General features: G+C 39.7%; 1 protein-coding gene across 1 annotated transcript in view; it reads left to right on the top strand.

Moving 5' to 3' along the window:
• The window catches only part of CRB1 (crumbs cell polarity complex component 1), a gene marked incomplete at both ends in the record, with an annotated part of 267126 nt that overhangs the window by 231914 nt on the left and 21423 nt on the right, over window positions 1–13789 (top strand). Inside the window, 2 exons of the mRNA XM_082865367.1 lie at window positions 649–777; window positions 4236–4362. Of these exons, the coding sequence (XP_082721493.1) occupies window positions 649–777; window positions 4236–4362 (256 nt within the window). The remainder of the gene's footprint in view (window positions 1–648; window positions 778–4235; window positions 4363–13789) is intronic.

The following is a 13789-nucleotide window of genomic DNA, read 5'->3' as shown; positions in this document are numbered from 1 at the left end:
CTGGATTTTATCACACAGTAAAGTTCTGCTTAGCTTCTAACAATTTGTTCTGCCCCTTATAAGGATTCCTTAATATATACAGCTCTGTTGATAAACGAAAGAGCCAAGCTCAGAATTCACATGTGGTCACCACTGAGTGCCGTGTACAAACCTCCTGGACAGCACATGGCTTGCATTCTGCTGAGCTGTGAGTTATTAGATGGGGGCAGCAAGTGTTGGCAGGGCAACTGGAGTTCAGCTGTGAAAGGCAATGGAGAAATCACATGAGGGCTTGGGTACCAGAGTCCTGTCCTTTCTTTCCTGGCCTTTATAGAGATGCAATTTTCCTCTGGCCCTAGCTATAGCAAGTTTCTTTCCAGCGCTAAATTTATTGCCACCCCCCACCCCCGACATAGACCTTATCTCACGAATGAACACTGGGTAGCAGTGGAAGATGGATAGCCATGCTCCGAAACAGCGCAGGCCTCCAGCAGGAGCTGTGGACTGAGAAGGTGATTCTGGAACAAAACAGCACAGTTAAGCATTCGTGGCTCAGCCAGACTGAGTACCTAGTTAATTTGGCATTGACTATATACATGAACTTTTCTAAAACGTTTTCATAAATGAGATGAGCAAGGTGAACAGTGTGGCTGTTACTTTTCTCTCTAGATACACCAGATTACCCTCAGCGGTCTGTGGGAATGAGAAGACCAACCTCACGTGCTATAACGGCGGCAACTGCACAGAGTTCCAGGGTGAAGTAAAGTGTGTGTGCTGGCCAGGTTTCACTGGGGAATGGTGAGTCGCAGCAGAGCTTTATAGGAGAAAAGCCTGGGCTGAACAACAGCGAGATTATGCAAAGTTTATTTCTCCTCTAAATTTTCATCTCAGTTCCCATAGGAAAATCTGTGCTGAAATATAGGTCCGGACAGAGACAAACAATAAAAAAGAAGAAAAATTACAGTTTAGGTCAAAGTCAAGAACGCTTTTTTAGCCGAGACTTAACTGAGGAAATATGTCTTCGAAAACAGTAAAATGTGATATTGTTTTTTTAGAGGTACTTCTGGATGCATGTTTCTGTCCCACTAACTCTAGTACGTGACGTAGACACGGTTGTTGGTGAAGGTAGAATGTAATAAACCTTAAAGATTGCCCCTAGAATTACCTTCAACCCTAAAAGCATACACACTTTATCCAGATCAATCTACCTTTCCCAGAGAAACCCTTCAGCTCTGCTGTACCCAATGCCGGGATTGTCGGTATGGGGTTGATCGCTGGCTGGTTTCGGTCTGTGACTTGCTGAACATGCAGGCAAATTTGCATATGCATTTGACTGGCTGAGGTGAGGGCAAGTGCAAGAAGGTGCGTATTCCGTAGCTTTTATCGGATTCCCAAGGGGATCAATGTTCCCAGAATGGTAACAAACTGGGGCTCTACGAGGTAGAGATGCTATAACAGCAGATAACAGATACGTAGCCATTTTTTTCTAGTGCTATGCCAGGCACTGGACAAATTGTTATTATTGTTAGTGTTATTATTGTCTCTAATTGTTATTATTTCCATTTTGCATTTGTGTAAATGGAAGCCAAGAGGTTAAGTGACAGGTCAGGTGCCAATCCAGACACGAGCTGCTGCAAGGTCGCACTGCCTTCAAAGCCTCTGCTCACCTGTAGATGTGCTAGCATAAATGTATGACTAAATCTTTACTTGCAACACTTAAAAGAAAAGGGAAAGAGTTCTCCTCCATCTCATATATCATGCAGGGTAAGATAATACTGATCTCTGATCGAACTCCCTCCGAACAAATTAGATCAATTCAAGTCCAACACATTGGACAAAGAGATCTTGACTGAATTAATTTTCCCCAAAAGAGTAGTTAATAAAACAATGGGTATATTTTTGCTCCACAACAACTAGAGTTTGGATTAATTTGAATTTTCTTTTTTTCAACCAGTTCTTTGGGCACCACAGAGATACAGCTCTTTTGTCACGTTTACAAAACAGCAGGCAATCTTGGCCACGCCTGCATTTTTCCCTTCCGACATTCAATGATAAGGCTAGCTAGCTCTTGCCTTCACGGCTTGCTTTCAGTGGCTGGCTCTAAGCGGCACAGGCAGTCCGAGTATCCATGTGCACGGAGTTGTAGCCTAGAGTCATGTTCCACTTTTCATTGCACCATATTATTAACCCAGAGACCATTCGGTTGGCCTCCAATCCCACATATATCAAAAACACTGCAAAGGTTTTCTTGTCCTAAAATTTGAACAACACTTTAACTATATATTTAAGTGCTGGTTACTTCCAGCCTTCAATGTCACCATTTAATGCTTAATGGCACATTAATGTTTAATGGCCAATGCACAGAACTCATTCAAAGCCTTGGCTTATTTTTCTCCACTACTCACACCTTATTCCTATTTACAACAAACATTTCCGTCTCCTCCAACGTTTATTTGTTTTTTAAAAAAAGGAAGGTATCTGGCATTTAAATTCAAATTGTTGACTTGAAATGTGGTAAGAAAAGGAAGCTCAGCATTTCTGTTCCTCTCCCAGGAGTCTTTTCATCCGGATAAACTTCTCTACTGAAAATGGATTTCTAAAATAGTGAACACATGTTCCATGGATTCTGTGCTTTCACAGTCCTTCTCCATCATTAGTTAATTCACTGGATGCCAATGGATTTATTTGTTTTGATTTTCTACCTATTAATAATCTCTAATGAAAGCTCCAATAATGTTTATAATGATTGTGTGTATATTGTGCACTGTTCAGCTCAAAAGAGAAGTAGATAAGAAATAGAGAAAGAATAGCTGGAGGAAAGCTAGAAAATACTGGGCAGTCTCCCAAGGCCTGGGGGGATGTGACTTCCATAAAGTCCAAAGATATTGAAAAGCTGTCCTCTAACAAATTGCCTTCTCTTCTGTCGGGTTAGACCTCCAGCTCTGTGCTGTCACCCTGGCAGGTTGTACATGATGGATGCTGTGAACACTCTGGCCCACCCAGGGCAGGGAGTACTTGGCAGGCTCCCTCGAGCTGCCGAGTTATGCTCCGGTCTAATCAGAGGAGTCTCCTTCCAGCCCAGAAGCCTAAGCCAAAAAAGGAAAACAAAATGTCTCAGCTATGCTTGGTATCTAAGGGGATAAGGAGCTGTTTTTCTGGGAAGAAATCTTTTTCCCTTTATGCCTTGGGTTGGCCCTGCCCAACCTACCACCTCATCCCTTCAGTTTGAGCCTAGGGATTAGTGGATGACCCAGGCACGCACGCTTACCTCTTAGGAGGTGGGGAATGAAAAATTGTTTACAGTGGACTTCAGCCTTGTGAGCTGCTCTATAGAGATTCCCAAAGCTGAGGTTTTGTATGAATTTCCCAAAGTAAGAAAGACGCCTCAGTTACCCGTCTATCCCAAGGCCTAGCAGGGGGTTTGGCACATGGTTAAGTGCTAAATAAATATCTACTCAATGAGTGATTGGGGAGTGATTGAATAAAACACGTAGTAGTTCATGGAAAATTAGGGGGGAAATGACAGTGTCCCGGGGAAGAGGAAAGTTTCTGTTTACCTTAGAATTGATATCACTTGTTTTTGGAAAATTTGGCTTTTGAAAATCATTCTCCCTGAGCATGCAAATATTACACTTAGCTATGAAACTGATTTATTAGCAAGTGCAAGCTTCTATTATCTATTTTGGCTTTTTGTTAAAAATGGGTTTCCCAAGGATAATAATCCCAAATCTCTCAGAATAAACCAAATACATTTTTCTGTTTCTGAGGGGCTTTACCCCTTCGCCTGGGGGCACTGATGCATCAGAACCCTCACAACTGCAGTGGAGGTCTGCTCTGTAGATGCTAGGTCGAAAAACTACAGCTCACTCTCCTGGTCCTCGTGTACCCCAATAAACTGAACTTTTATAAGGTGGCAACAACACTAACACTCTTGAGGGAGAAGTTGACTTATGCATGGCCCCATTTTGTCTTGGTTTCTAGATATTTGCACCTGTTTTCTCTTTCTAATTAACTGTGTATGCGTCTGTGTGTGTGTGTGTGTGTGTGTACAAATTATTTTCATTAAAAGAAAAATTTGTGAAAGGAATTTTGAAGATTATCTCCCACATTATCGAGCATATACAACAAAGGGCATGGGGATTGGTCAATTACACCGCGCTGGTCTAGGTGAATCAGGCCAGAGTTCTCCCTCCCCATTCATTTCACAGCCAATTTATTGAACTGGGGCCCGGGTTTCTGCTGTTTCCGTTTTCAAGGTGTGAAAAGGACATTGATGAGTGTGCCTCCGATCCCTGCCTCAATGGAGGCCAATGCCACGACTTGCTGAACAAGTTCCAGTGCGTCTGTGATTTGGCCTTCGCCGGCGCGCGCTGTGAGCTGGACGTAAGCGGCCTCTCCTTCTATGTCTCCCTCCTGCTCTGGCAGAACCTCTTCCAGCTTCTTTCTTACCTCATTCTGCGCATGAATGATGAGCCCGTGGTCGAGTGGGGTGAACAGGATGATTATTGACGTACCTGTGAACATTCCCAAACTTTAAAGCCATGAATTTCAAGAGATGCCTTGAAATAAAAACCATCTTGAAAATCAAAATAAATTCAAGGACTATTTTAAGCATATTGCAGGCACTTTATGAGTATGTCAAATATTTACCTATTCTGGCTCTAAGTGCAAAAAAGAATTGTTCTTAATATGAGCAGAAACATCTCACTGTTGAGAGTATTTAGTACAAATGTGCCATCATTCTTAGCGCTTCTGTATTTGAATGACCACTGCAGTAAGAAACAACTTTCTCCCACACCCCATTCTTGTGTGTGCTTTTACAATATAAGTTGCCCTCATCTGCCCTCATCCTCAGTCATTTATGTTCTTTCATTCCTATCTATTATTCATGACATGACAATTTGAAAATTACTGATTAAACTTTTTGTATCCATCTATGCTCTTATACAAGCTGTTCAGATGAAGTGTTGCCAGTTCTCTGGTAAGTTAAAAATATATATAAAGAGAAAGTGGGAAATTCCATGAAATCCCTCAAAATCTAGAAAGAAAATTTTCTAATACAATTGGTATCAATTCTCAAGTTATATACCTCACCAGTATAATTTACAATTCCATAAAAACCTTCCTTCCTCAGAAAAAATGACAGATAAAACCTTTCTCCATTTCTTTTTCCTGCAATATTTTCTATACAAGTAATAACTTTTTGTTAATTGCTTACAGATTTATGAGCTTATCGACATTTCTATCAAATGGACTAATCTCAATTGCTTTTCAATGCATATTCAATAAAGGAATAAGCATTATTGTATATGCATACACTAAAAATGTAAATTATAAAGCTTGAATTTCTTGGAGGCATATTTTTCTAAAATTTGCAAGTAAATTTATCCTCTTCAACTATCTGAGAACAAAAGCATAGTACCTATTATAATCAAAGTATATTTGGCATTATGACTTTTTTAAGAAATAAATACCTGAAATGACAGATCTACAAAGTAAATTAATAAGGTATGCAAAGATTAATATATTCTTGCTTAGAGTATATAAAATAGTAATTAGAAAATAACTTTATTTGCTAATATTTTTATTGCTTCCACACTGCATGTTATCATTTATGCTAAATATCTTTGTGTGGATATACCTTCCAAAGGAGCCATTATTTATGTTCATTTAAAGGGAAACTAATTTGATCCTATGAATTAATTTAGAAAGCAACTATAATAACAATGGCCCACCAAATATCATTTTGTAAATGTGTTTGTGTCTGTAGGAGCTGCCCTGGTTTGAAAATATGAGGGTAATTTATCCATTGGGTGATACCCAATACTCATTTAGTCCCAATTGTTTTAAGAAACTTGTTTTTCTTTGGAAATAACCAAGGTAAACTTAACTATACCATGAAATCAAAATTACAAAGTAGTATACTATAAAAGAAAAGGAAATATCTTCAGTTTTATTTTTCAACAATAATAGAAGATTTTATGCAGCAAATTTATCCTGTGGAGTGCTAGCAGGCACTTAACTGGGAGAGTCTCATGTTGAAGTCTTTCCTTTCTACTCCCTGCTCTCCTCGCCTCCACACAGTATGTGCCATCCTGCCATCTCAGCTGATCTGTTCCAAAGCTAGATTTCATGGCAAGAGACGTGGGGAAAACCTTCCCATCAATATTTGCATTCCCATATTATCTGAAGTAAGCATAAAATTGATACAGCCAAAGACCACATGTACAGTTTTCACATTTGCTCCCATTGGGCATATCCATAATTATATACTTACAGGTCATTCCAAGTGTAACATGTTTCCTTCCAAATATATTTAAGAATCACTCACCATCTTTTTCTCTGTACAATTCTGATGGCTCTGTTGTCACTGTAATTGTCAGTAGTTGCTTTTCTGTTTTCCAATGTCTTGTCATAGCTGACTTAAAAACACTCCCTTTTCTCTGTCTTCTTATTTTCAATTGCATTGTGTGTGACTATGGCTTTTGCACATTTGCACAGAAAAATAAAACCATTGTTTCTGTATCTCTACTCCTCATCCTCTGATAACTGTCTTCATTTGGCTTGACTGTGTCTTGCACGCTAAGATGTCCACAAGCCAGGTGCGCGCACACACACACATACACACACACCCCACATAATGAACACAGAAGTACCTGTGCTGATCACCCTGAATTGTGGTCTCTTTCCCCAGATGTGTTACTGCAGGTAAACACCTGCGGCAGTCAAGGTCAAAGTTCCATGTATTCATACTTTCCCTCTGTGGCAGGTATTCCTCAAGTTGTAATTCTAGTATTGATGACATCCTCAATTATTCTTACTATTGTTTGCATCGTCCCCACCAGAGCTAGCCATAGTTAACTTGGCTCTGAGGAGGGGCCATCTCACCCGAGTGACAGAAATTCACACAAACTCCTCTAGACCCCATTTCTGAAGCATAACCTATAGTAGTTGAATTTAAATTTTTTTTATTTTGTTCTTTTTTAAGGTTCAACATTTGAACTAAACAAGGCTATATCTCTGTCTTTGGCCATGCCTCTTCCTTCTGTGTGTGTGTACATGAGGAGTGGTTTTTATCACCCTCCTTTTTGGAGAACAGGGAAGCTGAGAAAACAGGGAGGTTGGGAGAAATTAGTGTTTTGACAGCAGAGAAAGACAAATTCACTTAACACTATCAAGAACCTTCTCTGTGCCAGGGACAGTGATAAACCTTTTATAAATACATATTTTTTTCAATATAAGGACAACCAATATCTCTCACCTTCCAAATTCTTCACTAAATTGTATTTAAAGATCCTTTTGCCACGTCTGAGTTTTAAAACAGAAGTTATTCAGCTTTAATTTTGCAAAATTTAAATGGAGCCTCTTCTAGAAATGGTTATACATAAAATTTGAGTTTAGTGATTTAGGAAGAAAACCAGTGAAAGAAATAGGAAAATTATTCTCAACTACCAAAATTGTTACTAATATGGACTAATTTCATTTCTCTACTTTACTCTTTTGATTTATTCAACAAATATCTGATGAATACCTACTATGTGCTGTGCCCTGGACTAGGTACTGAGAATACAACTGTAGATTAGACACAGCACTTGCCCGCAAGTTGAGGGTCTTGTAGAGCAGGGGTCCCCAACCCTGGTACCAGTCCACAGCCCGTTAGGAAGCCGGCTGCCCAGCAGGAGGTGAGCGGTGGACAGGTGAGCTGAAGCTTCACCTGCCGCTCCGCATCGCTCACATTACTGCCTGAGCCATCCCCCCGTCGCTGGCATTACTGCCTGAGCCATCCCCCTGCACGCCCCCGCCTCCGGGGTCTGTGGAAAAATTGTCTTCCACAAAATGGGTCCCTGGTGCCAAAAAGGTTGGGGACCGCTGTTATAGAGGATGTAGGTCAACAGAGGAGGAGAGTTCCTGGGTCCGTGTTAGGATGGAACTTAGTGCCAGCTCTAGAGGAGCACAGAGGAGGGGCATTTTTGCCCAGTCTTAAAGGCAGAAGGTCAAAGAAAGTCCCAAAGCCTAAGGGGAGATTCAAAGGCGAACAGACATGAGGTTGTGTCAGGAGGGCTGGAATAGCAGGGGGCATGTCAGCAGAAGGGGCTGCAGAGGTGTGCAGTGTGGCCATGTGAAGTTGGTGGGGGTGGGGGCCGGGGAGGGCGGAGTAAGCCTGAGGGTGCAGAGTCAGCGGAAGTGAGTCCTTGGAAGCCGTGTCAGGGACCTAGGCTTTTCTTCCTAAGAGCAATGGAGAGTCTTTGATAGGGTTCAAACAGAGAGGTGATATGATTACGCTTGCACTTTAGAAGATTACTTGGGCTTCTAAGGAGAGAATGGATTCAAAGCAGGGCAAGACTGGACCCATAAAGACACATTTAGGAGGCTGTTGCAGCGATACAGACAAAAGGGCAGGGCACTTTGAGCTACCTTCTATAGTGAAACGGGATGTAGAGAAAGGGCTTCATTTAACAAAGTCTCAAGCAGTAAGATCTTATGATTGTTTGGGAGAAGCTGTAGATCTGAGTATATGAAAAGTTAAATTTGGTGAATCTTATTTTTTACATTTTTGTTAGTTGAATAAATGAATACATGTAAGGTCAATGGATTATCCAAGTACAATTATTAGTTAGTGTGCATATTCCAGTCTGAAGTTCAAGAGACATGGCAAGCTGGGAGTATACATTTCGGAGTCTTATTATAGATCTATTGAACTTTTGCATTTTATTCTCCATATCTGTATTATTTTTTGTATTTTTGAATTTTGTTCACTTGTATTTTTTTAGTATTTTTCCAGCTTTGTTGAGATATAATTAACATATAACATCCTGTGAGTTTAGGGTGTCCAGTGTGTTGGTTTGAAACACTTGTATTTTGCAAAATGATGACCACCTTAGCATTAGCTAACACCTCCATCACATCACATGATTACTATTTCTTTTTTGTGGTGAGAACATTTAAGATCCTCTCTCTTAGCAACTTTCAAGAATACAGTATTATTAACTATATATGGTCACCGTGGTGTACATTAGATCCCTGGAACTTATTCATCTTACAACTGAAAGTTTGTACCCTTTGACCAGCATCTCTCCATTTTCCCCACTCCTCAGCCCCTGGCAGCCACCATTCTGCTCTCTGCTTCTTTGAGTTCAACATTTTTAGAGTCCATATATGAGTGAGATCATACAGTGTTTGTCTTTCTCTGTCTGACTTGCCTCACTTGGCATAATGCCCTCCGGGAGAGGCCACCGCAGTGAGAAGCCCGCGCACAGCAACGAAGACCCAACGCAGCCATAAATTAATTAATTAATTAATTAATTTTTACAAAAAGAATATATTTTTTGATACAATAATCTACTATTCTGCTTCCTTTGAAACTGAAAGACTAGCACCATCAGTTCTGCCTCATTCACCCTCTGAAAGGCATCTTTATCATCCATAGCAAGAACGGACTGGGCCTGGATGCTTGTCCTGTTCTTCACGTGCTTTTGAGAGCAAACTTTGCGGTTGGCATTGCTCTGCAGTCAATCAGTTTCAGGCAAGATCTGTAATCGAATCAAGGCAATAACCGGGGGAAAAATAGAGCATCTGGGAAAGTTTATTTGGGTGGTGTTTTTCTTTTTTAACTCTTATGGTAAAATCATGATGTTAGAAAAATATTCCATTGTAAGTGTAGGGTGTCCTCTAAAGGAATATTAAGATAATTCTCTTTCAGTCGTTACACGGAAGTACATGACACTGAAATATTAGACAGAACCACATGAAATTGCATATTTTGCAAACATGGCAACTTCATATTGTTTTACCTATTACATAAGAAGGGCCTGATAAGTGCCAGGATGCTTCTCCTAAATTTGGAATTATTAATGCAGAACAGAGAATCAAAGAGTTAAAAAGTTCTCATAAACCATCTAGTCCAACTTCTTTCTATAAAAGATGAAGAATCTAAGGCTCTGAGAGGGTATGCCTTGATGTCTATTCATGTCCTTCCCCCCTTTTTTAATTAGCTTTTTTTTTTTTTACTACTGAGTTGTAGGAGTGCCTTACATATTCTGAATATTAATCCCTTATTAGAAAGAGAGTTGGAAAGTATTTTCTTGGAAATTTCATAGGTTGTCTTTTCACTCTGTTGTTTGTCTCCTTTGCTGTGCAGAAATTTTTAAGTTTGATGTCGCTCTACTTGTCTATTTTTGCTTTTGTTGCCTGTGCTTTGGGCACTATGTTCATGAAATCATCGCCAAATCCTATGTCAGGGGTTTTCTCCCTTATGTTTTATTCTAAGAGTTTTACAGTTTCAGGTCTTATGTTTAGGTCTTTAATCCACTTTGAGTTCGATTTTTGTGTTTGGTGTAAGATAGAGTCTAATATCAGTTTTTTGCACATGGATTTCTGGTTTTACCAGCACCATTTGTTGAGAAGACACCATCCTTTCCCTGTAATGTATTCTTGGCACCTTTGTCAAAGATCAGCTGACTATAGATCCAAGGGTGTATTTCTGGGCCCTCCATTCTGTTCCATTGGTCTATATGCCTGTCTTTATTCTAGTACCATACTATTTTGATTACTTCGTAGTATATTTTGAATTCAAAACTTGTGAGGCCTTCAGGTTTCTTTTTTCTCAAAATTGTTTTGGCTACTCAGGGCCCTTTGAGATTCTGTATAAATGTTAGCTTTTTTTTTTTTTCTGAAAAAAATGTCATTGGGAATTTAATAGGAATAATATTGAATATGTAGATAGCTTTAAGTGATATGGACATTTAAACAATATTAATTCTTCCAATCCATGAACACAGGATGTCTTCTCATTAACTTGTGTCGTCTTTCATTTATTTCATTAAAATTTTACAATTTTCAGTGTACAAGTCTTTCAGCTCCTCGATTAAGTTTATTCCTAAGTGAATTGTACTTTTGGTGCTATTATACATAGGGTTGTTTTAATAATTTCCTTTTCTAATTAGTTGTTCATTGTTAGTGTATGGAAATTCAACTGATTTTTGTGTGTTGATTTTGTATCCTCCAACTTTGCTCATTTTGTTTATTAGTTTTACAAGTTATTTGTGGAGTTTTTACAGTTTTCTACATATAAGATGTCATCTACAAACAGACAAATTTTACTTATTTCCAATTTGGAAGACTTTTATATCTTTTTCTTGTCTAATTGCTCTAGCTCAGACTTCCATTACTATGCTGAATAGAAGTGGCGAGAGTGGGAATTCTTGCCTTTTTCCAGATTTTAGAGGGAAAGCTTTCCGTTTTTCACCATTGAGTATGTGGTCTTTTCATTTATGGACTTTATTGTGTTGAGGTAATTTTCTTCTATTCCTAGTTTTTTGAGTGTTTTTATCATAAAATGGTATTGAGATTTGTCAAATGCTTTTTCTGCATGAGTTGAGATGATCATGTGATTTTTCTCCCTTTATTCTGTTAATGTGGTGTATGACACTGATTAATTTCATATGTCAAACCATCCTTGCATCCCTGGGATAAATCTAACTTGATCATGGTGTACAATCCTTTTCATATGTTGTTGGATTTGGTTTATTAGTATTTTGTTGTGGTTTTTGCACTGATGTTTAGCAAGGATATTGGCCTGTAGTTTTCTTTTCTTGTGGTGTCTCTGTCTGGCTTTGGTATTGGGGTCATGTCGATCTTATAAAATGATTTTGGATATGTTCCCTCCTCTCCACTTTTTTGGAAAAGTTTGAGAAGAAATGGAGTCAATTCTTTTCTTTATTTTTATATTTTAAATTTTTAAATAATAATAATTATTTTTTTTGGCCGCACTGCACGGCATGTGGGATATTTGTTCCCTGACCAGGGATCGAACCCGCACCCCCTGCACTGCATGCATGGAGTCTTCCATTGGACTGCCAGGGGGGTCTGGAGTTAATTCTTTTTTAAATGTTTGGTAGAATTTACTAGTGAAACCATCTGGTCCTGTGGTCTTCTTTGGTGGGAGGTTAAAAATTGTCACATTTTCGGGCTTCGCTGGTGGCGCAGTGGTTGAGAGTCCACCTGCCGATGCAGGGGACCCAGGTTCGTGCCCCGGTCTGGGAAGATCCCACATGCTGCGGAGCGGCTGGGCCCGTGAGCCATGGCCGCTAAGCCTGCGCGTCCGGAGCCTGTGCTCCGCAACGGGAGAGGCCACAACAGTGAGAGGCCCGCGTACCGCAAAAAAAAAAAAAAAAAAAAAAAAAATTGTCACATTTTCTACTACTTACATTAATAACTCCAGTTTCTCCCTCTCATAATCACGCTGAGAGGCATTATTATCTTTATTTATAGATAAATAGAGACTTAAAGAGGTTACCTGAATTGCTCAAGGCCAAATATATAGGAAACATCAGAGCTTGGGTTCATCAGAGTCTTCCATTTCTCATGCTAAAGAAAGGTTTGAGATTACCAATTAGGAAGAGGATGTAGTGATAATTAGCAGGAGTTCCTTTGTTATTGTGGTCCAAATTGACAAAAATAAAAAATGTTAGCCATCATCAAGAATGGTTTTGAAAACCAAACAGGAACTTCTTTCCAATTCAACCCTGAAACTTTGGTGCCTATGACTGTTTGCGACACCTCTAGAAGGAAAATGGAGGTGACTGTGTAATAGAACACAGGGGATTTGAGGAGTGGGCAGATGGGTCTAACAACAAAATTCCTCTTTATTCTGGCTAAATGAAGAGTCTGAACATTCATGTAAATGAATAGATGGCCTGATTGAGGGAACCTGTTCAGAAAGTCCCAGATTTTCAGGGTGGGAACCATTCATTGAAACACAGTAAATCTAGCAAGTGATAGGAAATTCTTCTTTATACTAATAAACAAAATTCATTAAATTAAGAGAGCAAAGCAGAAAAGAAAAATAAACTCGGCAGGGACTTGGGGTTGTTTGTGGATGACAGGGTCATGCACGGTTTCTGAGAGGTTTAGGGTTGTGTTTGATCCAGAAGGCTGATGTCAAGGGTGACGCCAACCGGCCCACATCCTCGGGCTCCTGATGGGAACAGAGCACTGGCCAAGGGCACAGCATCTTTCTCTGAACAGCAGTCTCTCTGGGCTCTCAATTTGACTTTCAGGAAAGAGGCACCCAGAATGACATTCTCTTCAAATCACAGTTTTAAAAAGCCCCGTCACTTTTCACTGAGTTTCCGCTAATTAGCATTCAGGAAGGAGTAAATATAGCACTAACACAGGAAAAGGTTCTTAAATGTTATTTTGATGTATCTCAATCACTGAAATCAGGTCTGATTCAGTTCACTAATCTGTTTTCCTTTCATCTTTTCACACATTATTAAGATTTCTGCTTCACCAACTATAATTAATGCTCTTCATTTCTTAATGTGAGGTCATCGCCACCGGCTTCACAGAAATCATGTAACATAGAGTTTCACCTTCAGAACACATTTCTTCATGTCAGAACACATTTCTTCATGTGTCCAAAGTAGAACGGAAACCAGCGATAGGGAGCAGGGCTCCTGGATTGCAGGCGTAAGTGAATTAATTGGTTGGTGTTAAACCACAGACAGCAGAGGGAAATAAGCAGGTTGAAGTCTGCTGCTGAGTTGACTAGCTAACCAAATCATACAGCTTTTTAGCTACCTGTCAAATCAGTTCTCATCATTAAAAAAAAAAAAAGAATCTCCCTGAAGTGATCCTTGCCTTTTGCTACAATATTGGACTTTGTGGAAACTGATTTCTAAAATCAGCTATTTACCCATTCATCCACCATTATCAAGGGTCTGCTATAAACAAGGCTCTGAGCCAAGCTTGGTGAGAAACTAAAATAGACGCAAAAGACACGCTCCTGCTCTGAAGAGCTTGGACTAAG

This window comes from Leucopleurus acutus, assembly GCF_964270905.1.
Source record: "Leucopleurus acutus genome assembly, chromosome: 2".
In the NCBI taxonomy this organism is placed as follows: Eukaryota; Metazoa; Chordata; class Mammalia; order Artiodactyla; family Delphinidae; genus Leucopleurus; species Leucopleurus acutus.
Note: the sequence above shows the minus strand (reverse complement) of the source record. Positions and strands in the feature narration are given on the sequence as shown.